The sequence below is a fragment of the Mastigoproctus giganteus genome, chromosome 12 (genome assembly GCF_048544385.1).
Source record: "Mastigoproctus giganteus isolate SK-2022 chromosome 12, ASM4854438v1, whole genome shotgun sequence".
In the NCBI taxonomy this organism is placed as follows: domain Eukaryota; kingdom Metazoa; phylum Arthropoda; class Arachnida; order Uropygi; family Thelyphonidae; genus Mastigoproctus; species Mastigoproctus giganteus.
In genome coordinates, this window is record NC_143586.1 from 116,368,476 (window position 1) to 116,393,836 (window position 25,361).

At 40.4% G+C, this 25,361-nt stretch overlaps 2 protein-coding genes across 2 annotated transcripts in view; one reads left to right on the plus strand and one right to left on the minus strand.

The window, feature by feature from the left end:
* Positions 1-25,361, plus strand: part of LOC150077356 (xylosyl- and glucuronyltransferase LARGE1-like) — a 1,505,345-nt gene that overhangs the window by 993,924 nt on the left and 486,060 nt on the right. The gene's annotated exons all lie outside the window — the stretch shown is intronic.
* Positions 21,665-22,327, minus strand: LOC150077358 (tetratricopeptide repeat protein 19, mitochondrial-like). The gene is given in 3 exon segments (XM_090386575.1): positions 21,665-21,856; positions 21,858-22,030; positions 22,033-22,327. Coding segments are annotated over 3 exon segments (660 nt in total).

Below are 25,361 nucleotides of genomic sequence, written 5' to 3' on the forward strand. Positions count from 1 at the left end.
TCACACTGCACAGACACGACCCACACACTTTCAAGTCTCTGGCTTGACAGTGTACTGTCCTCGATACAGCGAAACACATGCGGAGATGGGAGAAATCCCAGGTGCCGTCTGACACGAACATACCTTGTCAGTGCACAATGATAAGCATTAGCATTAGTAGAGGCATATGATGCAAGTAAGCAAGCTTATGCAGCATCAGCCAAAAAAAAAAAAAAAAAAAAAAAACTTCCACTTCACCCCTCCATTCGTTCCAAATTCCTGTCCAGCTGAACCTTAAATATATTTAGGCTATCAACTTCCACAAAAAGGGATGGAACTCTGTTCCACCAACCAACTACCCGCTGGCTAAAGGCAAATTTCCACACATCTATCCTACGTCTGTCTTTCCTCAATTTGAATTTATGCCCTCTCAGGTGATTATTCTGAGCAAGAGGAAGAATCCCATCAGCATTGCGCATGCCCAAACCATTCAAGGCTTTGTACACCTTTATCAGATCACCTCCCCGGTGCCTAGTCTCCAGACACTGTAATTTGCAAAATGTAAGCCTTTCTTCATAAGAGCGACCCTTTATTCCATTCACTAATTTTGTTGCCCTTCTCTGTACTCGTTCCAGCAGCTCTACATCCTTCTTGAAATGAGGCCTCCAGACCTGTATACAGTACTCAAGGTGTGGCCTGACCATTGCCTTATACAAGGGAATAATCACCTCCTTATCCCTGCTAGAAAAATTCCTGTATATCATTGACAATTCACCATGAGCTACTCTTGCAGCCGTTCTGCACTGCTCAGAGAACTTCATATCTGCCTGCACAATTACCCCCAGGTCCTTTTCATTCTCTACCACTGTCAGTATAGTACCACAGAGTTGATACGTTGCTCTGGGTTTGCTGTTTCCCATATTTAGTACTTTACATTTGTCAATGTTAAACTGCATTTGCCACCTCTCAGCCCATCTGCTCAACCTTTCCAGATTCTGTTGCAGCAGCATGGTCAGGCAAGACTTTCCCTTAACAAAACCATGCTGTGTCCGAGCTATAACTGACGTCTTGTCTAGACGATCCTCCAGTGCTTCTTTAACCAGTGCCTCCATTAATTTTCCTGGAACAGAAGTTAAACTCACAGGTCTAATTACTTGTGTCAGCCTTTGATCCTCCTTTGTGAATTAGGGTCACATTTGCACATCTCCAGTCTATTGGTACCTCCCCTGAGTCCAAGGAAGCTCTCATAATTATGGCTAAGGGTTTGCTTACTTCCTTTGCTGCCTCCTTTAATATAACTGGATAAATCCCATCCACCCCAGGTGCCTTTCTTGTGTTTATCTTCAACGATTTCTTCTCCACTTTGCTCTCAGTTAATACAAGATTATCTAGCTTACTGCCAGAGTTGAATACACCTCTGGCATTTCCCTCGCTGAATAACTCCTCATGTGTGAATGTCGATGTAAAATATTCATTTAGTTTGTTAGCTTCCTGAGCAGGATCATCAACAGTTGAACCATCGATATCAAGTGGACCAATCTGATTCATTCCCTTCCTTCTAGAGTTTACATAAGTAAAGAACTCTTTGCTGTTTTTGTTTGCATCCCTTGCCAGAGATTTCTCGTAATCTGCCTTCGCCTGCCTAACCTCCTTTGTAACTTGGTTAAGATCAACTTATATCTATCATCGGCTTCTGTGTCTCGTGTTAAGTTATATGTATCCCCCCTGCATTTTTCTTCTCTGCCATATGTCTCATTAGTTCATCTGACATCCATTTACGCTTAAACCTTGAACAATATTTATTAGTTGGTTTGTAAAGCCTAGTAGCTTCCAAGATAAGTTCTTTGAATGCTTCATATATTGAATTTGCTGTTAGTAACATCATCAGTTGGTCCCACTGTATAGAATTTAAATACTGTCTCAGACCATCGTAGTCATCTTTACGAAAGCAGAAACCCATATTGAATTTGCTGTTAGTAACATCCCCCTGATGGTAGTTTACCCCTGATGGTAGTTACCTCTTTGAGTAAATCCCACTTCAGCACACTGTGATCACTGATACCTAGTGGTTCCGTTATCTGCAGATCCTTAATGCATGAAGAATCACTACTGATAATCAAATCAAGAGTACTACTCCCTCTAGTTACCTCCCGAATATGCTGATGTAGAAAACAATCATCCGATAAATCCACAAAAGCCTTGCTAGTGTGTGAGTCCAACCCACAAATTCCAGTCAGTATCTAGGAAATTAAAATCCCCCATTATAAGACTCTCTGATTTACTGGTCCACTCTATTTCCCTGTACAGTTCGTTATTATACTCATTAGGCTCTAATAATGATTCTAATAATTTCTTATTAGCGTCATTAGGCCTATAGCACACTCCTACTTTCTTAATCTCCCAATGCTTATGTCACACCAAACTGATTCGACACTGCACTGTCCAGCGATGTCGACTGCCTTCACCACCCTAGATTTTTTCTTAGACGTTGTACTACCCAAATTCCAGTCCTGAATTCCTTATATCTTTGTGACACCATGTCTGTGATATCTCAACAATATCTGCCTTTATTGCTTTGAGCAATACCTCAGATTCATCAAATTTATTTACCAAACTCCTAGCATTGGTGTACATGCAAGTATACATGCACCTATTCCTATTCTTAGCTACCCTAACACAACCCATGTGTTTACTTGTACCGCAATGACTCCCAGCAGTCTCTGAAATATCCTGCATCTTGTTTTCTAGGCTTCTGCTCATTCCAATAGAAACATTGCAAGAATCACTTACATCTCTGCCAGTGTCTACTGTTAAACTATTAGTCCTTGTATCCCCCCAAGCTATCAGTTTTCCGATCCACCTAGCACTGCCTCAATAGCACAGCAAATATTTTTGCCCTCTTTCTATTTCAGTGTATCCCCATCCCTTTAGAAGCAATCTCTCCTGTTAACAAGTACAGACCAAGCTGAAAAAATTCTATCTCTTGAGCCTTGCACATCTCTCCAGGGCCGAATTGATTGACAAGGCTCTCGTCATATACTCCCTCCTATCGTGTTTGGGCAGAATTGCAGACACTTTCAAATTCAATCCTAAATCACGGCATTTTTTCAACAGTGACCTGTACTTGTTAAGTAATTTTACCGGTCTCCTTCTTTTATATCATTAGTGCCAATGTGTACAACTATATCACCTTTTGTGTCCTTATAAGATGATAACCGCTCTGCAACGTCATCAACCTTTGCCCCTGGCAGACATACCCTGGTCCTATTCCACCTGTCCTTTTTACAAAGCATGTTCCCCATTTCCCTGACAATAGAGTCATCAACAACTACTAGTTCCTGTGGGACCAGCGCCTTCTGCCTTCGGGTTTGCCGCTGTGTTGTGTGATGATCAAGGGCAAGTTCTGGCATTGATGTGGGCAGCTGAGAGCTTGATGGGCCCCTCAATTTAGATCCTTCGAGGGCATCCACCCTGTCCTTCATGCTCTCATATAGGCCCATAACAACAGCGAGTTGTTGCCTGATTTCATTACACTCCTTGCATCACGCACACACAAAGACACCCTCCCCATGGCAATATCATGTCCCATACTCGATTGACCCACAAACATCATGCAAGCAGTGCATTTCAAAAGGCTGTGATTCAGAGGGCAACTGCCCCCTCAGTTCCCCTCTGAGTCACTCAACTCCCATTAGCTTGAGTCTTTTGCTTTGCTGCTCTGGTGTTAGTCATGATTTTGATTGAATTTCGATAAAATTTCAAAATCAGTACAAAATTATAACCTTAAACTTGTATCCAACACAGTTATAATGCTATATATATTTTTCAGTATCAAGTATTATTTACGAGTTCTGTTTATATAACTTCCGTATCAAGTTATTTATTAATTAATTATGTTACGTTTTTAATCTAAGTCATTATAGGTATTTACTTAAAAGTACAATTTAATTGACAACAAAGTTTAACAAATTTAATAGATTTTACTGATTAATTGACAATATTATATTATATACTATACTAATGCTATCTAGTTTGGGATATAACATGTCATATTACAAAAGACGGCAAGTCATGAATGGGAAATCTACGGACACTTAAGTATTAATTAACTTCCAAATCTCGCTGTCTCAATTCAGAATAAACTAAGATCCTGACTAGGTCTATAAGCTACTTATAGAAAATAATTTGATGTAAGAATTGGTCAATAAAGCGGCTAAATATGGCTAAAAAACGTCTCGTTCAGCAGAGCTGCAACTTGTAACACGTGGATTTGATACCCTTACCGATACTTTTATGCAATTACAAGGCCGAGTAAAGAATAAATACCCCAGATTAATCAGAAAATCACAAAATAATGCTATACTACTAAATTTAAATCAAAAGTTTTTGAAAAACAATAATTTCAAATCAATAAATAAGAAAATCCATTTAGCAGCTTTGAACACATCTGGCTCCCACTAGCCTTGGCTGCAGACTGTATCTTTTAGTGGGAATAAATACAGCTTTGTATAGCATTTGCAATGAGCAGCGATTTAGGCCCCTGTGAGAGGATCAGCTTCCTGGCAGGTGTCTGGTATCATTGTGCACTCATTATTCGTAACCAAAGGAAGCTCATCTCCATTCAGCGCAATATCCTTCTGACTATAACCTGTGCCTGCTGCACAGTAAGCAACCCAACTCTCCAAGTCTTGGCAAGGAGTTCTCCTCTGGACCTGCAGATAATTCGCAAAGGCGTGCACTACCAGCTCACAAAGGGACTCCCTACCACCATCCTGGATTTCACTACAAACCCAGCAAACACCATCAAAGAAGAAAAAAAGTGCCTTCCAGTCTACCTTCTTAACGCCTTGCAAAACAGATGGAATACCACCTCTAAAGGTTCCATCACTAAAAAATTCTTACTTGAAATAGCCCAGATCTACCCTAAAGCTCCAGCATGGTACAGCCCAGGTTTATATACCACTTTCCTGATTACAGGCCATTGATCATTAAATCACAAACTTGCCTCTGTGAACATCCTGGATGACCCTCGCTGTCTTTTTGGTGAAAACAAAGACTGGGATCACCTATTCTATGTTTTTCCACTCTACGAGTACCTGCGAACGTTTCTCATATCAAAAATATATGCCTTGCCTCGAGGAAATGAACATTTTCTGATCAATGAGGAAGACCAGTACCACGCTTTTTCTCTTCACCAGAAGAAGATCACTGGTGCAACATCCTGGAACTGATGTACATTGATCAACACCCTTTTCTCATATACTGAACATCTCCACATAGATTGCGACCACTTCTAGCTACTGAACTTGACAATCAAGTCGCTTGAATTGTTTCATCCTTGTCTCCCTTGATACGTGACTGCCTTCCCACCTTTCCAAGTGTCCTCTTCTTCCACTTCCGCTTAGGTGGGAGAATTCCCACCCATCCTGCGGAGAGGCCTTCCCTTACATCTTCCGTCGTTCTGTCTATACCTCCTTTCCTTTATACTCTGGTACATCCTGTACCCTATATATATATATATATATATATATATATTTTTTTTTTTTTTTTTTATATGGTCTCTTTCCAGGAAGCTCAGGCGACCTTGCGGAGACTAGCCAGAGAATTATGGGCAACCTGACTACCTCCCAGTGGTGTGTCCGGGCAACATAGGGTCACACTAGGCACCCTGCAGCCAAAAGCCAGGACACCCAACAGAACCCAGCAGAACAACACACAACACAACACAAAAAATTTTTCTGCCTTGCACAGTGATACTGTTTGTCTCCACAGAGTTCATATGACGCAGATGTGGGAAACCACCGGAGGTGCCTTCCCCCCAATACTACGCACTATGTCAGTGTAGTACTACAGTTGATACGTTACTCTGGGGTTACTGCTTCCCATATGCAGTACTTTACATTTGTCAATGTTAAACTTCAGTTGCCCCCTCTCAGCCCATCTGCTCAACTTTTCTAGATCCTGTTGCAGCGGTGTACTGTCATTTACAACCCTGCCAACTTTCGCATTGTCTGCAAACTTGGACATTAAGCTTGATTTACGATCATCAATATCATTAATAAATACAGAAAACAACAGTGGACCCAGCACTGTTGGGTCCCTGAGAAACTTCACTAATAACATTAGTCCATGAAGAGCAGTTTCCGTTGATTACCACTCTGTCTTCTCCCACTCAACCATCCCATTTATATTTACATAATATAAATATCTTTAATAATAATGGAAACACAAACTTAATAATTTATTATAATACGAAAATATTTTATTTTCACCTTAATAGCTTATAAATTAAATTAGATATTTTTAAATTTAATTATTTCTTAGTTAATGCAAAGTTTGAAAAAATTAAAAACTCACTATTACAAAAACATTCTGAATAAGTTCTGCACATCATCATCGGCCATTTTCAATCCACTGCAGGATGAAGGCCTCTCCAGCAACTTTCCAGTTTCTTCTGTTTTGAGCACTGGCCATCCATTTACTACCCACAAACTCGTGAATTTCATCTATCCATTGTCTTCCTTTGCCCTCCGCCTTTATCTTCCAGGTTTTCTTCTAGCTCCTCTTGGGTACCATTCTGTTATTTTCTTAGTCCATCTGTCATCATGTCTTCGAGCTATGTGTCCTGCCCAAGACCATTTTAGTTCTTTAGTTTTGATAAAAATGTCCTTTACTTGAGTTTGCTACCTAATCCATGTGTTTCTCTTCTTATCCAACAGTCTGATTTCCAGTATAATCCGTTCCATTTTTCACTGTGTAGTTCCCAGCTTCTCTTCCATTCTTTTGGTGAGTGCCCATGTTTCACTTCCATAAATCATGGTAGGGAGTATACATTGGTTCATTATTTTACGTTTCAGACAAACTGGGATATTGCTCTTCAGTATGTGACTATATTTCCTGAATGCTATCCATCCAAAATTTATTCTTCTTTTGACTTCCAGCCATTTATCATTATTACAGCTAATAACTTGTTCCAGATAAGTATATTACTACACCTTTTCAATTACTGCTCCTTCAATCATTATTTCCCTTTCTGCGGCATACTTGTTCATCATTCTTTTGTTTTAGCCATATTTATCGTTAGTCCAAAATCCTTACTAACTATGCATAACTGATTAAGATTTTCCTCTAATTCTTTGGGATCATGGTTTAGGACCACAATGTCATCTGCAAATCGTAAATGGTTTAGGTACTCTCCGTTCACATTGACTCCTTTCTGTGACCAGTCTAATCTTCTGGGCAGCAGTAAATTTCTTTGGAGATATTGTGTCTCCTTGTCGAACTCCTTTCTCAATTTTAAATTTCCTACTGTCTTTGTCTAGTCTAATAAAGGAGGTAGCACTCTCATATATTTTCTTCAAAATCATAATATATGGGGTATCTATGCCTCGTCTTTCCAGTGCCCGAAACATTGAATTATGCTATATGGAGTCAGATACCTTTTCATAATCCACAAATGCCAGGCATAATGGTGTTTTATATTCATTTGCTTTCTCCATTAGCTGTGATATTATGTGAAGGTGATCCATAGTTGAGAATCCTGTCTTAAAGCCAGCTTGCTCTTTCGGTTGATTCTCATCAAGTATTCTTTCTAATCTGTTAGTAATGACCCTTGTGAACAACTTGTAGATGTGGGATAACAAGCTAATTGGTCTATAATTTCCAATTTCTGATTTATCTCCTTTCTTATGCAGCAAAACTATGATTGCATTATTCCACTACTTAGGCGTCACTCCTTTTCTAATGCACTTTGTGAAGAGCCTTGCCAGTTTTTGTGTTATGTCTCTTCCTCCCAATTTTAACAACTCTACAGTAATTTCATCTTCCCTGGGGCTTTCTGATTCTTCATTTTCTTCAATGCATGTTCTGCCTCATCAGGAAGAATATCGGGTATGTCGTATGTGTTGCTACTTTGCAATCCATCTTCCCCACTGCTGGCATCATTTCATTCCCTCGCTCCTTGTATAATTCTCTATAGTAGTCTTCTGCTATTTGAATTATGCCTTCTCTGCTGTTTATAAGTACACCATCACTATACTTCAGTTTCAGTATGATTTGGCTTTCTGTTTTACTGCTCATGGCTGCTGATTTGAATCCTTTGTTTTCTCTTAATGCTTGTTCTACTTTTCTTGTGTTAAATCTTACGTCCTCTCTGAGTCTCTTTCTAATGGCTTTGCATAACTCGGTGTACTCAATTTTCTCCCTCTCGGTGTTTTTCTTGCTCTTCATTTGTCATCTTCAATTCATCATGACAAGTGTTTCTTGACTAATTTTTTCTCCTTTGGATTTCTTTTTCCCTATAGGTTTCTTGGTCTTTATCAATTCCAGAAAGTTGCAATATTCTATGTTGATATCTTGGTCCTGAGCAGTCTGCAGAAGCTCAAACTTGTTCTTCAGTTTCAGTACATACTGCTTTTTCTCCTCTTCTGTTAACTCATAGACCTTTGTATTATTTACTCGAGTCAGTTTTTTCCTTTCCTTTCCTACATCTATATCAAGTGTACATTTTACCATTCTGTGATCACTTCCAACATTTACCTTATTCAGGATGGTAACATCATTCACAATATATCTTCTATTAGTGAGAGTGAAGTCGATTTCATTAGTTTTAATCTATTCGGACACTTCCATGTCCACTTTCTGTTCACCCTTTTCTTGAAAAAAGTGTTCATTACTGACAGTCCTTGAGATTCTGCAAATTCCACAAGTCTTTCACCTCTTTCATTTCTTTCACCAATTACAAAATTTCCTATAGTTCCCATTTCTGCGCTGTTTTGTCTTTTTCCAACCTTAGCGTTGAAGCCCCCCTTATAATAGTGTAGTGGGTTTTCTGCTCATCTAGAAGAGACTCAATTTCGCGTACATTTCTTCAACGTCTTCATCATAATTGCTTGATGTTGGTGCATAAATCATTATAACCTTTAGCTTGTATCTCTTAGAAATCTTGAGTATTAGTCTTGACACCCTTGGTGATGTACTTTTGAATTTCAAAATGTTGTTTTTAAAATCTTTATGACCACTCCTTTCACTGTTTCCATTGGTGTACAGCAGATTTCCACTTGATAAACTTATAAGTGATTCATTTGTTCTTGTTGTTTCAGCCAAACTGATGATATTCCAGTTCACATTTTCTAATTCCTTTTCCAGCTCTAATATCCTGTCTTCACCGATGAGTGATCTTACGTTATAACAGGCTAAGTTCAGTTTTCGTGCATGGCAGCCTGGTTGTACCCAGAGTTTCTTAGCACCCTCTGCTTCCACTCTGATCCTTTCGCTGCCGTAAGAAGGGGAGTGAAAGCTGCTGGGGACTGAGGGCCATTTGTTTTGTCGTGCTGTCCTGTGCTGGAGGGTTTGGTCTTTTCCTCTTCATGCTGACCAGATGTCTTGAAGAGAACCACTCTACACGTTCGTTGCCAAATAAGTGACGTAACAGGGCTTACCATCGAGAAGGTGTGCATGAGTGGATTTTAGGGAGGCAGACCAACCGGACTTCTCTGAAATCTTCTGTATTAGAGAGATATTGGATCCATCAATGTTTTAGGCTGAGTGTCTGATAACACACAGGATACATGTTCCCCTCTAAGCCCCTCTAAGTTTTGCACAGAGCCCCACAAATTTTGGGGCCAGCTCTGACAGAAGCTACTTAACTTCCAGCAACATGGAATTCAATTCAGGAGAAAATGAAACTATGATTTTATTCAAATACGAAATGCTGATATTAGTAGAGGCATATGATGCAAGAAAGCAAGTTTATGCAGCAACCGAAAAAACTCCTCCCATTACTCTCATCTATTCACTCCAAATGCTCATCCAGCTCAGCCTTAAATTTAAGTAAGCTATCAGCTTCCACAACATGAGATGGAAGTCTGTTCCAGCAATCAACTACCCGCTGGCTAAAGGGAAATTTCCACACATATATTCTATGGCTATCTTTGCTCAGTTTGAATCTATGCCCCCTCACGTTCTTAATCTGAGCAATTCTTCAATATGCCTCGAAATTATACTGCCAATGCCAAAGGTGCTAAAAAAATCAGTAGTAAGGGTTACGAAAAGCAGTGTTTTGTGTGGTATGATGTATAACTGTTGATGGCTGAAGGTGGTCACCATATATAATTTTCAACTGTGAAACAATACTAAAGAATGAGATCTTTCCACAGATGTTATTGTGCATCGAAAAAATTGAATGAATGGATGACTGGCTAAAAGTTCTCTGGAATAGACATCCGGGTGCTCTATGTAATCCACCTAGTGTGCTAGTTCTTGATTTGTTTTGTGAACATTTATCTGAACAGTTAAAGAATAAGTTGGCCAAAAATTGTAGTGATGTGGTTGCTATTCTTGGTGCCGGGATTGCAGTTGGAATGACTAGCCAACTTCAACCTCTCAACATTTCAGTCAACAAATCATTTAAGGACTGTGTGAAGAAGGAATATGAGTCCTGATTATTTTGACTGAAAACCTTTCATTGACACCTTCTGATAAGATAAAGAAAGCGCTGGCATCAAAATTTGCAGAATGAAAAAAATCACAAGGAGGACTTCCAAGTTTTTTTTTTTTTTTTTTTATGTAAACCCCAAACACGAGAGGTATTAGAACCTATAGTACTTAGTACCGTGCTTGGGTTGGAGGTTGTGAAGACAAAATAAGATATTTGTTAACATTGGACTTGAACTTCTGTAGACTGTAATTTTCAGGAAATAAGTATGTAGGAAGGTTGTTCCAGAAAACGGCAGTTGAATGAATAATCGAGGAAGACGGAAAGTTGGTTCAGTGAGTTTGAAGTTGGACAGTAAATGGATGTTTGCTGGTGGCGGCACGTGTTTGAATTGTTTTGAAAGAGAGAGAGCCGGAATTATAGAAGCCAATTCAGAAGATCAGTGCCCATGGAAGTATCTGCAGAAGAGGCATGCAGCAGAAACAGTACATCTATGAGACAGCAAGTGGAGAGACTCTGTTAGAGATGAATCATTAATTAACCTAACTGCCCTCTTCTGAATGTAATCAAGAAGCCTGAGAGCAGTTTTGGGGGCACCACCCCAGATTTGGAAACAATATTCTATGGCAGGACAGATTTGCAATTTATACAGAGTGAGCAGCTGTTTGAAAGCAAAGTAACTGCGAGAGCTAAAGAGAAAACCAAGTTTTTTAGATGCAGAGAAAGCAATATTTGTAACATGCTTGTGCCAAGAGAGATTAGAAGTCAGGGTAATCCCCAAAAGAAATATATCATTTGCCTAGAAATCAGAGTGTCACTAAAGATAAGCATAGGAGTAGAAGAATCCTTTTTACGAGATAGTAGTAGCAGTAGTAGTGGCATGTAATCAAGAAAGCTAGTGTATGAGCTTATGCAGCATCAGCCAAAAAAAAAAAAAAAAAAAAAATCACACCATTCCATCCAAATGCCTGTCCAGTTCCTTCTTAAATTTATTTAAACTATCAACTTCCACAATGACAGATGGAAGTTTGGTCCAGCAATTAACCACCCGCTGGCTAAAGGCAAATTTCCGCACATCTATTCTACATCTGTCTTTTCTTAATTTGAATTTATGTCCCCTTAGGTTCTTAATCTGAACAAGTGGAAGGATCCCATAAGAATTCAGTGTGCTCAACCCATTCAAGGCCTTAAACACCTCAATCAGATCACCGCACAGGTGCCCAGTCTCCAGCCACTGCAATTTTCAGACGTAAGCCTCTCTTGGCAAGAGGATCCCTTCGTTCCTCTCACCAATCTTGTTGCCCTTCTCTGTACGCGCTCAAGCAAATCTAAATCCTTCTTCTGAATGAGGCCTCCAGACCTGTACGCAGTACATAAGGCATGGCCTGACCATTGCCTTATACAGAGGAACAGTCACCTCCTTTTCCCTGCTAGCAAAATTCCTATATATCATTGACAAAACCCCATGATCTGCCCTGACAGCCTGTCTGCATTGCTCAGAAAACTTCATATCTGACTGCACAATTACTCCCAGACCTTTTTAATTTTCTATCATCTTAAGTGTAGTACGACACAATTGGTACGTTTCTCTCGGGTTACTTCTACCCATATGCAGTACTTTGCATTTGTCAAGGTTAAACTTCAGTTGCCACTTCTTAGCCCATCTGCCCAAATTATATAGATCCTGTTGCAGTAGCACACTGCCATTACTGTCACTAACAACCATGCCAACCTTTGTATCATCTGCAAACTTCAACACTAAGCCTGATATACCTTCATCAATATCATTGATAAATATACAAAAGAACAGAGGGCCCGACACCGAACCCTGTGGGACTCCACTAATAACGTTAGTATTAGTATTAGTAATGGCCGCATGGTGCAAGAAAGCCTATAGCTTATGCTACACCAGCCAAAAAAAAAAAAAAAAAAAAAGAATCCGAACAAAACAATGATAAAAACAAAAAAAAATAAAATAAATAAAATAAATAATAATAATTAATAAAAAAAAAAAAAAAGGAAATTAAACCTATCATCCTATGTGCTTCCCTTACCAGAAAGTACTATTCAGATGACCTTTGAATTTCCCCAAAGTGTCGGCCTCTACCACCCGTTAAGGCAACTTATTCCTGTAATTTATAACCCGCTGGCTAAAATAAAACTTCCTGCAGTCCTATCTAAACATTTCCCCCTGTAACTTGAATTTATGTCCCCTATTTCTAACATCATTTTTAATCTTGAAAATTTCGTCCTCATTCTTTTTACTGATACCTCTCAGAGCCTTAAACACCTCAGTCAAATCTCCTCCAAGGTGTCTAGTTTCCAAACTCTGCAACCCACATATTTGAAGTCTTTCTTCATAAGGACGCCCTTTTGCCGATCTCACCAGGTGAGTTACCCGTCTTTGTATCCTTTCAAGGAGCTCGACGTCTTTCTTTAGGTGCGGTCTCCATACTTAAATACAGTATTCCAAGTGTGGTCTAACATAAGCCTTATATAATGGGTTTATCACGTCCCTATCTCTACTTGCAAAAGTTCGATAGATGATCGATAGGACACTATGGGCCTTTCTTGTAACCTGTTTACAATGCTCAGAGAATTTTGTGTCTGACCGTATCGTAACACCCAAGTCCCTTTCCTCCAGTACTGGGTTTAGTTGAACTCCACCAAGTGAATAAGTTATTTTGGGATTACTGTTTCCCAGGTGTAATACCTTACACTTTGTTGGATTAAAGCATAGCTGCCATTTTTCTGACCATTCATGAAGTCTATCTAGGTCTCTCTGAAGAAGCTTGACAGTGATCATTAACTACTCTACCAATTTTAACATCATCTTCAAATTTAGACATCACGCCCTCTATCCCTTCATCATGTCGTTTATGAAAATTAAAAACAACAGTGGTCCTAATACTGATCCTTGGGGAACCCCACTTCTTACATCAACCCAATCTGAGGAATAGCCATTTATCACAACCTTCTACCTCCTGCCCTGATGCCATCCTTCTATCCATCTATGGATTTTCCCAGCGATTCCAACCTGTTCCAGGTTATAAAGCAACCGCTCATGTGGGACTGAGTCAAAAGCTTTGCTGAAATCTAAATAAACAATGTCGAAATTATTCCCTAAATCCAATTCGTGAGTGACCCTTTCGAAATAGCGAACCAGATTTCTTAAACATGATTTTCCCTTTACAAAACTATGCTGAGTATCCTTGAGAATTTCAATTCGATCCAAATGATCCTAAATTCCACCCTTGATCATTGCCTCCATGATTTTCCCTACTATTGAAGTCAGACTGACAGGTCGATAATTTCCAACTTCACTTTTAGAGCCACCCTTATGTATGGGAGATACATTTGCACTTTTTCAATCCAAGGGAATCTCCCCAGAGTCTAGTGATGCTAGCATAATTAACCTCAATGGTTCAATGCACTCGCTTGCCGCTTCTCTTAAGATTATAGGGTATATTCCATCAACTCCAGGAGCCTTACTGGTCTGTAGACTCGAAAGTTTTTTCCTTAAATAATCTTGCGAAATTTCAATATCATTAATTACATATTTTTTAACTTCGCTCCCACAATTTCCCATTGCCACAAAAGGCTTTTCATTTGTAAATATTGATGCAAAATAACTGTTGAGTTCATCTGCAACGGCAGCTGGTGTATTTAATACTATCCCCTTTCCCTTACATAAAGGCCCAATCTGCTTTGTACTGCTCTTCTTGGCATTTATATACGTGAAGAATTCTTTATCCCCCCTCTTTGCTCTGTTTGCTAGTGATTTCTCATAAACTGCCTTTGCCTGTTGAACCTTTTCTGTGGCTCTGTTACACATCACCTTGTAGCTGTTGTAGGCTTTAGTACTTTTTATTGCTCTGTAACCTTTCCATGCCACCTTTTTCTGCTCAAGTAATGTGGCAACTTCATTATTCATCCAACTTGGAACCCTCCTCGTGGAGTATTTTTTTAATGGTATATATGCATTCAAGGCGTCTGTGATTAATGTTTTAAAAGCGTACCACAATTCAAATGTATTCATTTTCTGCACGATATCTGCCCAGTTAATAGAGGCCATGTAGTACCTCATGGCATCGTAATTTCCTTTTCTGAAATTAAAACCCATTCCTTTGCCTCTTACTTCTGCTACCTCTCTCGTCATCATCCACCGTAGAACTCCGTGATCACTTCCTGCTACTGTCAGCCCTGTTATGTCATCTGATTCATGTGTGATGATGAGGTCTAGGATATTCTTTTCTCTAGTACTTTCCCTGACATGTTGATACAAATAACAGTCATCTAGTTGATTTAAAAATTTTGTTCCCCATGTCGAGTTTCCTTCCCATTTACTCCAATCAATTAGAGGCAAATTGAAATCACCCATAATAAGGCATTGACGCTTACTTGCCCATTCCATTTGCATGTAGAGGCTTTTGTCATAGTCTTCATAATCACCTGGTCTGTAGATTACGCCTACTCGCATTGTACCTTTGTTTCCAACTATCTCACACCATACAGACTCTATACTAGCATGTGAAATGTCTGAATCTGGGAAAGCTATCGTCGCACTCAGGCTGCTTCTGACAAGAAGCATTACCCCACCACCCCTTCTATCTACTCTATCCTTCCTAAATACATTATACAAGCCGTACTGAAACTCATCATCCCCAATTTCCGGGTGGCACCACGTCTCTGTAAGCCCTGTTATGTCCGCGTTACTTGTTTTAACCCAGCAGTTCGAATTCGCTCATTTTATTGACGACACTTCTAACGTTACTGTATAAACAGTTAAGATTTACTGTTCTTGTATATTTAACAACCTTAACACAACCCTTGAAGTTTTTTAGGCTCTCTTTCCTGATATTAGCTACCCGCTCTCGTTAAAAGTTCCTGCTCCCAGAACATCTAGATAATATGTCCAGTTGGGGTAACAGATAAGAACTGTTAAGGTATGTGCAACAGTTACTTTGACCAATATTACCACTTTGTGGACGTTAGTCCATAAAGAGCAGCACCCATTAATTACCACCCTCAGTCTTCTCCTACTCAACCATTCTTTTATCCATTGTAGCAAATGCCCCTTAATACCATTCTGCTCCAATTTGTACAATAGTGTTCCATGTGGAACAGTGTCAAAAGCTTTCCTGAAATCCAAATATATGATATCAAAATTATTTTTTTGCATCCAGTTCCTTTCTAACCACATCATAATATCCTATCAAATTGGTCAGATGAGACTTTCCCTTAACAAACCCATGCTGTGTCTGAATTATTGCTGCAGTCTTGTCTAGATTAGCATTAGCATTGGTAGAGGCATATGATGCAAGAAAGCAAGATTATGCAGCATCAGCCAAAAAAAAAAAAAACTTCCGCTTTACCCCTCCGTTCATTCAAAATACCTGTCCAGCAGAGCCTTAAATTTATTTAGGCTATTAACTTCCACAACAAGGGATGGAAGTCTGTTCCACCAACCAACTATCCGCTGGCTAAAGGCAAATTTCCGCACATCTATCTGTTACATCTGTCTTTCCTCGATTTGAATTTATGCCCTCTCAGGTGATTATTTTGAGCAAGAGGAAGAATCCCATCATCATTGAGCATGCAGTATTTCTGCCAGTCTTCTACTCTTAATATCATTAATGCCAACTTGTACAACTATATCACCTTTTGTGCCTTTAAAAGATGATATCTGCTCTACAATGTCATCAACCTTAGCCCCTGGCAAACATACCCTGGTCCTGTTCCACCTATGCTTTTTACATAGCATGTTCCCTGAATGCTTGATGGGCCACTCAATTTAGATCCTTCGAGGGCATCCACATTGTCCTTCAAGCTCTCATATAGCCCATAACAACGTTGTTGTTGCCTGATTTCGTAACACTCCTTACATCGCGCACACACACACACAAAGGCATCCCCCATGGCAATATCATGTCGCGTACCCGATTGCTCCACAATCACCATGCAAGCTGTGCATTTTAAAAGGCTGTGATTCAGAGGGCAACTGCCCCCCTCAGATCTCCTCTGAGCCACAGCACTCCCATTAGCTTGAGCCTTTTCCTTTGCTGCTCTGGTCTGAGTCATGATTTCGATTTAATTTCAATAAAATTTCAATTTCAGTACAAAATTATAACCTTAAACTTGTATCCCAACACAGTTATAACGCTATATATATTTTTCAGTATCAAGTATTATTTACGAGTTCCGTTTATATAACTTCCGTATCAAGTTATGTATTAATTAATTATGCTATGTTTGTAATCTAAGTGGTTATATGTATTTAGTTAAAAGTACAATTTAATTGACAACGAAGTTTAACAAAATTAATAGATTTTACTGATTAATTGACAATATTATATTATATACTATACTAACGCTATCTAGTTCTGGATATAACGTGTCGTATAACAAAAGACGGCAAGTCACGAACGGGAAATCTACGGACACATAAGTATTAATTAACTTCCAAATCTCGCTGTCTTAATTCAGAATAAACTAACGATCCTGACTAGGTCTATAAGCTACTTATAGAAATAATTTGATGTACAATTGGTCAATAAAGTGACTAAATATGGCTAAAAAACATCTCGTTCAGTGGAGCTGCAACTTGTAACACGTGGATTTGATACCCTTACCGATACTTTTATGCAATTACAAGGCCGAGTAAAGAATAAATACACCAGATTAATCAGAAAATCACAAAATAATTCTATACTATTAAATTTAAATCAAAAGTTTTAGAAAAACAATAATTTCAAATCAATAAATAAGAAAATCCACATAGTGGCTTTGAACAGGTCTGGTTTGCAGTAGCCTTGTCTCCACTGCTTTTATCCTACAATGCATCTTTAACCAGTGACTCCATTATTTTACCTGGAACAGAAGTTAAACTAACTGGTCTGTAATTACTCGCCATGGACGGTCCCAAGCCCGGCTGCGAAAGGAGGAGGGTGGTCATCCTGCCGAAATGACCAGAACCGGGAAACCGGGGAAACTAGGCAAGAAACCGCATGAAATTCGGAACAAGCTCTTACAACAATGTTACCGCATCCGGGGTAGCCAATGCGCCAGCACTGGGGACCCAGGGTACTGGTGTGAAGTGGACCACTGGCCACAGAACAAGCTGTTATAACAATGTTACCGCATCCGGGGTAGCCGATGCGCCAGCACTGGGGACCCAGGGTGCTGGTGTGAAGTGGATCACTGGCCACAGCAATAAGCTTACTACGCCGAAAAGGACAATTAACATTGGCGAATGGAATGTTCGAATGGGGCACCACGTTGGACAAAAGGAAATCATTGCCCAAGAACTACTTAGGTGCAAGATATCAATCGCAGCATTATCTGAATTAAGGCTCACCGGGTCTGGAACGATGATCATCCAACCACCAGCACCTAACGAAGCGGTTATGCTATTCTACTCTGGTGGCGAGAAACGAGAAGCAGGAGTGGGCTTTATGGTCGATGCTCAGGCCACCAGTAGTGTGATCGCTTTCCAACCAATATCGGACCGCCTGGCAGTCCTTACTGTCAAGGGCACCATCAAGACCCATATTATCTCCGCCTATGCGCCAACTGAGACTAGCCTGGACCCGACCAAGAATGACTTCTACAACCAGCTCCAACATACGCTGGATTCAATTCCGCAGACAGAAGTGATCATCCTCGCAGGGGACTTTAATGCCCATATTGGCGTGGACAGATCTGGTTGGGAAACAACAATGGGCAAGTTTGGCCATGGGAAGATCAATGACAACGGACTACGTTTGTTGTCCTTTGCCACATCTAACAATCTGATCATTGGAAACAGCCATTTCCAGCACCCTCAAAAACATCAACTTACATGGCGAAATCCATCTGGCAAGGACTCAGCAATCCTGGACTACATTTTGATCAATGCCAGATTTCGCTCATCACTCATGGATGTTCGTGCCATGAGGGGACCTGATTGCGGATCTGATCATTACCTCATCCGGGCTAAGGTGCAGCTCAAATTACGGCATGCAAAAAGATCATCTCGGTCAGCCAAGCTGGACTGGAGGCAGCTAATGAATGCTGCCAACAAACAGGCATATCAGATCGCCCTATCCAACCGCTTCGAGATGCTGGCCGTGCCCGAGGATATAAATGAAGAAGAAAAGCAGATCTCTGATGCCATCCTGGAATGTGCCAAGCCCCTATGTCCACCTGCCCGACGTCGAACGCAACCATGGATATCAGATGAGTGCCTCGACCTCGTGGACAAACGGAAACAGGCAAAGTTGGTCGACTTTGAACGGTACCGGCAGCTAAACCGAGAAGTCCGACAAAGAATGACAGCAGAAAGAGAAGCATACTGGAACCAAGTGGCAGACGATCTTGAAGTGGCGGCATCCAAAAATGAGTACCGCACTCTCTACCGCACCCTCAGATGTCTGAGTGGAAAGACTAAATTGACTAGTGACAACATCAAGAATGCTGATGGGACCTTCGTGCGATCACCATCCGAACGCCTGCAACGGTGGAGTGAATTCTTCAAAGCTCTGTATAATCACAACCCACCTCAGGGACCGCCAGCAACAGCACTCTCGATCGACCCCCCTGAGGTCTCCATGGTCGATGTTGAGCCTACAGTAGAAGAAGTGAAAGCAGCCATACAATCCCTGAAGAATGGCAAGGCACCAGGAGTGGACCAAGTCACCACAGAAGCGATCAAAGCCGGGGGAGATGTACTGCTTCGCCGACTACACTCACTCCTCAAAACCATCTGGTGCACTGAACAAATTCCGTTAACATGGAGGAAAGCCATTATCGTACCAATCCACAAGAAAGGTGATAACCGGGACTGCAAGAACTACCGTGGCATCAGCCTCCTTTCCATCATTGGAAAGGTCTTTATGAAGATTATCCAGTCAAGACTGCAAAAACATCGCGAGCAAACCAGTCGAGAAGAACAGGCAGGATTTAGACCCGGGCGAGGATGCTGTGATCAAATCTTTGCCATTCGTCAGCTGATGGAGGAGAGGATCCGGTGTGGACAGCGAACCGTCATTGTTTTCATTGACTTTAAGTCTGCTTTCGACTGTGTCCACCGGCCTGCCTTATGGAAACTACTAGAGGTTGAACATGTACCTCGAAAAGTCATCACACTCCTCCAAACTGCATACAACGGTTTAACCAGCCAGGTGCGCATCCAGACGATTTATCTGAGGAATTTACCATCCAAACTGGAGTCCGCCAAGGGGATGTAGCCTCCCCGTTGCTTTTCAACATCGTGGTCGACGCCATTATGAGGCAAGCATTCAGAAACAGACAGGGCATACAATATGACAAGGATCACTATGTGACTGACCTGATGTTTGCTGATGATAGTGCTATCCTTGCCGGTAACGACGCTGAAGCCACGGAAATCCTCTACGACATTGCCCGCATTGCCCGGCCATACGGTTTGAAGATCAATGCTGGTAAGACAAAGGCCCTGACAACAGATGGGTCGCAAGCCACCATCTATCTCGAAGGCGTCCAGATCGAGCAAGTGCAGGACTTTAAATACCTTGGGTCGCTGGTCCAGGAGAAGAAAGTTGCATCCACCATGGAAATTCACAGCAGAATTGGACAGGCGGCCACTGCGTTCACCTCGCTCAAATGGTGTCTGTGGAAGAGGACCAACATTTCCACAAAGACTAAAATCCGACTCTTCCGGACTTTGATCCTGCCCATTCTTCTTTACGGATCGGAAACATGGATTTGTCTCAAGTTAGATTTGAACAAACTTGAGGTATTCCAAATGCGATGCCTGCGGCAGATCTTGGGCATCTCTCTTCGCGACCGCATCACTAATGATACCATCCGCGCCAGATGCCAACAGCAACCAACCATTGCCGACCAAATCCAGAAGCGAAGGCTCAGATGGTTTGGCCACGTATGTAGAATGGGCACGAACAGAATACCATCCACACTCCTTTGGAGACAACGACCCACCCAATGGAGCATCCAACGGACCGCGCCTAGGAAAACGTGGGCCAAGCAAGTGGAAGATGACTTGAAGAGCCGACGTCTCGACCTTAACCAGGCCAGGACTGAAGCCATGGATCGTAAGGTATGGAAGAACATCACAGAGCAAGTCCGAAACCCTGCGGCACCTACAGCAGCATACTGGTTGCGTGGCCAACCGCCTCCCCCAGCTGCCAGCTAAGGACCAAAGAAGAAGAAGAATTACTCGTGTCACCCTTCAATCCCCCTTTGTGAATTGGGGATACATTTGCACATCTCCAGTGAGTAGGGACCTCCACTGAGTCCAAGAATGCTCTCATAATTATATGTATGTAAATTTCAGGTTTTCAGATGCACCCTGAATGCTGGTGCCTGGATGCAGTGCACCCATTGAACCCTTGTGATGGCCTACCCCTGCCTCTATTATCTGGGTAGATATCTCACAGAGAGCGAATACAATTGAATTATGATATATCTTTAAAACATTAATTGTAGAAGCCATTTGTGGATGTTAGAGGCTTGAAGAAAATCCCAGAGACAATGATGGTGCACTCTTTTAAGAAATTCTGTTTCATCAGCATTTCTTAAAAAAATGGGCAGGAAGAATGTCTGAAATTACAAGTCATATAGTTAATTCAATGACCAAAACAAAAATGAAGTTTTTATACTGCAGGTAGTAAACTACAACTGTTAAATTAATATTTACTGATAACACAAAGTAATAGGTATTTAAAGATAAAATAACAATAATAATACTTACCAGAAACCAAAATATACACAAAAGTTACAAAGGTTCCATGATGGCACAGAGGATGATATTGTTTGGGAAAACACAGGTCATGGACTCCGAATCAAAAAGTGATTCAGAAGAATCAGACTCGAAATATGAAGTTTTAGACTGATACTATAGAAGCAAATGAAGAACAGTATATGATAAAATATCAGTAAATTCTATCTGTTTAAATAATTTGTTTTGTCAATTTATTTTAGCATTTAATTTTTTCCTTCTTACTGGTATTGAAAATAATGTTGCATCTTGTGATCGATAGCATCCTAGAATTGATGAAATATGTTTTTTAAATGGTAACAGAAGTTAAAAGTAAACATATTATCATCCTATTTTTAGTTTTATATTTTTATTTTTCGCAGTTCCTCTAAACAACCCTTTGTATCGGTTTCTGCCTTTTCATTGTGCTTTTCTTTAGCTAATTGAAATGCTGTACTGCAAGCATTAAATTCCTCACTGAAATCATCCTTTTGGAGATATGCAGCTCCAAGATTTCAGTAAAAAGCTGGAAGATCTGGTGCTTTACTCTGAATTCCTCTATTTATTGCAGACTTAAAAAACTGCAAAGCAGTTTCAAAATCTTTCCTTAGTGCTGCAACAGTACCAATATCATTTAAAAAAATGAGTGTTTGCGAGTGACTTGGCCCATTGACCTTTTCTGAAACAGAGAGTGCTTTTTCAAAAGTAATTCTGTGCAATTTCAAACTGTCCTCTGGAGAGTAGATATCTAGCATACCAGTCAATACTCATAACCCAGAGTACAACTGTATTTTTTTCTTCCTCACTTAACAGTTCTAAGTCAGTCCACTTAAAGGTAATAATTTTATTCTCTTGAGTAGAAACACAAAATTTAAATCCTTCTCAGGTTTAATATTTTGATTCTGATGCCCATATATGGTGGCTGTCTTTAAAGAAATTTCTACAATAGCATTGTCGTGTTGTGGTGTGCCAGAAGCAATCAGTCTTTTTGTAACATCAATAAATAATTTCTCAGCTTTTAGATAATCACCTGCTTGAAAAGCAATATTAGCTAGTAAATCATAAATATAAGTCTGTGCTTGCTGATCAGCTCTCTCTTGTGCTAATTTCAAAGCTATATGAAGTTTCCATTGATTACCACTCTCTGTCTTCTCCCACTCAACCATCCCTCTATCCATAGCACCAATTTGCCTCCAATGCCTACCACACTGATACAGTTTGTGCAGCAGTCTTCTGTGTACAACAGTATCAAAAGCCTTTCTAAGATCCAAATATATGATATCAAAGTTATTCCCTGCATCCAATTCCTTTGTGACCACATCATAGTATCCAATCAAATTGGTGTGACAAGACTTCCCCTTAACAATACCATACTGGTGCACTCTTTTAAGAGTGCTGTAACTGGCCTTGTCTAGATGATCCTGCAGTTCTTCTTTAACCATTGCTTTCATTAAGTTCCCTGAAACAGAAGTTAAACTAACAGGACTGTAATTACTTGTCTCTCCCATTGATCCTCCTTTGTGAATTGGGGTCACATTTGCATATCTCCAGTCCATGGGTACCTCCACTGAGTCCAAGGAAGCTCTCATAATTATGGCTGAGGGTTTGGTTACTTCCTTTGCTCTCTCCTTTAATATAACTGGATAGATCCCATCCCCCACAGGTGTCTTTCTTATGTTTATTTTCAACAATTTCTCCTCCACTTTACTCTCATTTATTACAAGATTATCTAGCTTACTGCCAGAATTTAATTCACCTCTGGCATTCCCCTCCCTGAATAACTCCTCATGTGTGAATGTAGATGCAAAATGTACATGCAATAGCTCAGGTAGGTAACAAACTCATTTAGTTTGTTAGCTACCTGAGCAGGATCATCAACAGTTGAACCATTGCTATCCAGTGGACCAATCTGATTCATCCCCTTCCTCCTAGAGTTTATATAAGTAAAGAAATCTTTGCTGTTTTTTTTGCATCCTTTGCTAAGGATTTCTCGTAATCTGCCTTTGCCTGCCATAGGCTTCTCTATCCCATGCTATCATAGGCTTCCATGTCACCTGTTAATTTATATGTATCCCATGTATTTTAATTCTCTACCACATGTCTCCTTAGTTCATCTGACCTCCATTTAGGCCTAAACCTTAATCAACATTTCTTAGTTGGTATGAAAAGCCTAGTATCTTCCAAGATTAATTCTTTGAATGCTTCCCATTTTGAATTTGCTGTAGGGAACATCATCAGTTGGTTCCACCGCATAGAATTTAAATACTGTCTCAGACCTCTGTAGTCACCTTTATGAAAGCAAAAACCCTTCCCTTTACCCCTGATGGTAGTTACCTCTTTGAGTAAATACCACTTCAGCACACTGTGATCACTGCCCATTAGTGGTTCCTCTATCTGCAGATTCTTGCATGAAGAATCACTACTGATAATCAGATCAAGAGTATCATTCCCTCTAGGTGCCTCCCGAACATGCAGCTATAGAAAACAATCATCCAACGAAATCCACAAAAGCCTTGCTAGTGTGCGAGTTAAAATCCGCCATTATAAGACTCTCTGATTTATTGCCCCACTCTATTTCCCTGTATGGCTGTTTATTATACTCATCAGAGTCATTAGGCCTGTTACACACTTCTACACTCAATCTTGGTTTCTTAGTGTCACACCAAACTGACTCAACACTGCACTGTCCAGCCATTTCGAGTGGCTGCACTACCTTGAATTTTATGTGTTTCTTAACTAATAGCATAACCCCTCCTCCCCTCCCCTATCCTGTCTATCCTTCCTGCACACATTGTACTCCCCAAATTCCATTTCTGCATTCTTTATATCTCTGTGACACCACGTCTCTGATATCCCGAAAATATCTGCCTTTGATGTTTTGAACAGCACATCAAATTTATTTACCAAACTCCTAGCATTGGTATACATGCACCTGTTCCTGTTCTTAGGTACCTTAACACAACCCATGTGTTTACTTGTACTGCAATGAATCCTAGCAGTCTGAAATACCCTGCATTTTGTTTTCTAGGCTGCTGCTCATTGCAAGAGGCACTTTCACCTCTGCCAGCAGCTACTGTTAATCTTTTAGTTCATGTATCCCCCAAGCTTGCAGTTTTCCTATCCACCTAACACTGCCTCGATAGCATCAGCAAATATTCTTGCACCTTCTCTATTTAAGTGCTTGTTAACAGGAGAGACTGTAGAACAGTCTCTCCTGTTAACAAGCACAGCCCAGACTTAGAAAAATTCTACCCCTTGAGCCTTGCACATTCCCTACGGGGCTGAATTGAACGACAAGGCTCTCATCATATACTTCCTCCTATCGTGTCTGGGCAGAATTGCAGACACTTTCAAATCCAACCCTAATTTACAGCTTTTTTTTCAACAGTGATCTGTACTTGTTAAGTAATTCTGCGGTTCTCCTAATCTTAATATCATTAGTGCCAACGTTTACAACAATATCACCTTTTGTGCCCTTAAAAGATGATATCTTCTCTACAATGTCATCAACCTTTGTCCCCTGCAGACATGCCCTGGTCATGTTCCATCCTCTTTGAACAATATCTTCCCCATTTCCCTGACAAAATAATGTCACCGAAAACAACTGGTTCCTGTGGGACCAGTGCATTCTGCTTCTGTGGTTGCCATTGTGTTTCATGATGCTCAAGTGCAAGCTGTGACATTGATGTGGGCAGATGAGAACTTGATGGACCCCTCGATTTAGATCCTTCGAGGGCATCCACCCTGTCCTTCAAGCTCTGATATAGGCCGATAACAACGCTGAGTTGTCGTCTGATTTCCTCACACTCCTTACATTGTGTTTCCCTTGGCAAAATAATATCATGTCCCATCCCTAATTGCTTCCAAACATCAAACAAACAGTACATTTTAAAAGGCTGTGAGTCAGAGGGCAATTGTCCCTCCCCCCTCAGTTCTTCCCTGAGCCACAGCACTCCCATTAGCTTGAGCCTTTTTTTTTGCTGCTCTGCTCCGAGTCATGATTTCAATTCAATTTCAATACAAAATTATAACCCTAAACTTATATCCCAATGCAGTTATAACACTATATATATATTTTTGTTTTTCAGTATCGAGTATTATCTTCGAGTTTCGTTATATGACTTCTGTATCTTCTATCAAGTTATACGTATTAATTAATAAAGCTACATTCGTAAAATCTAGATCATTATATGTATTTAGTTAAAAAAGTAC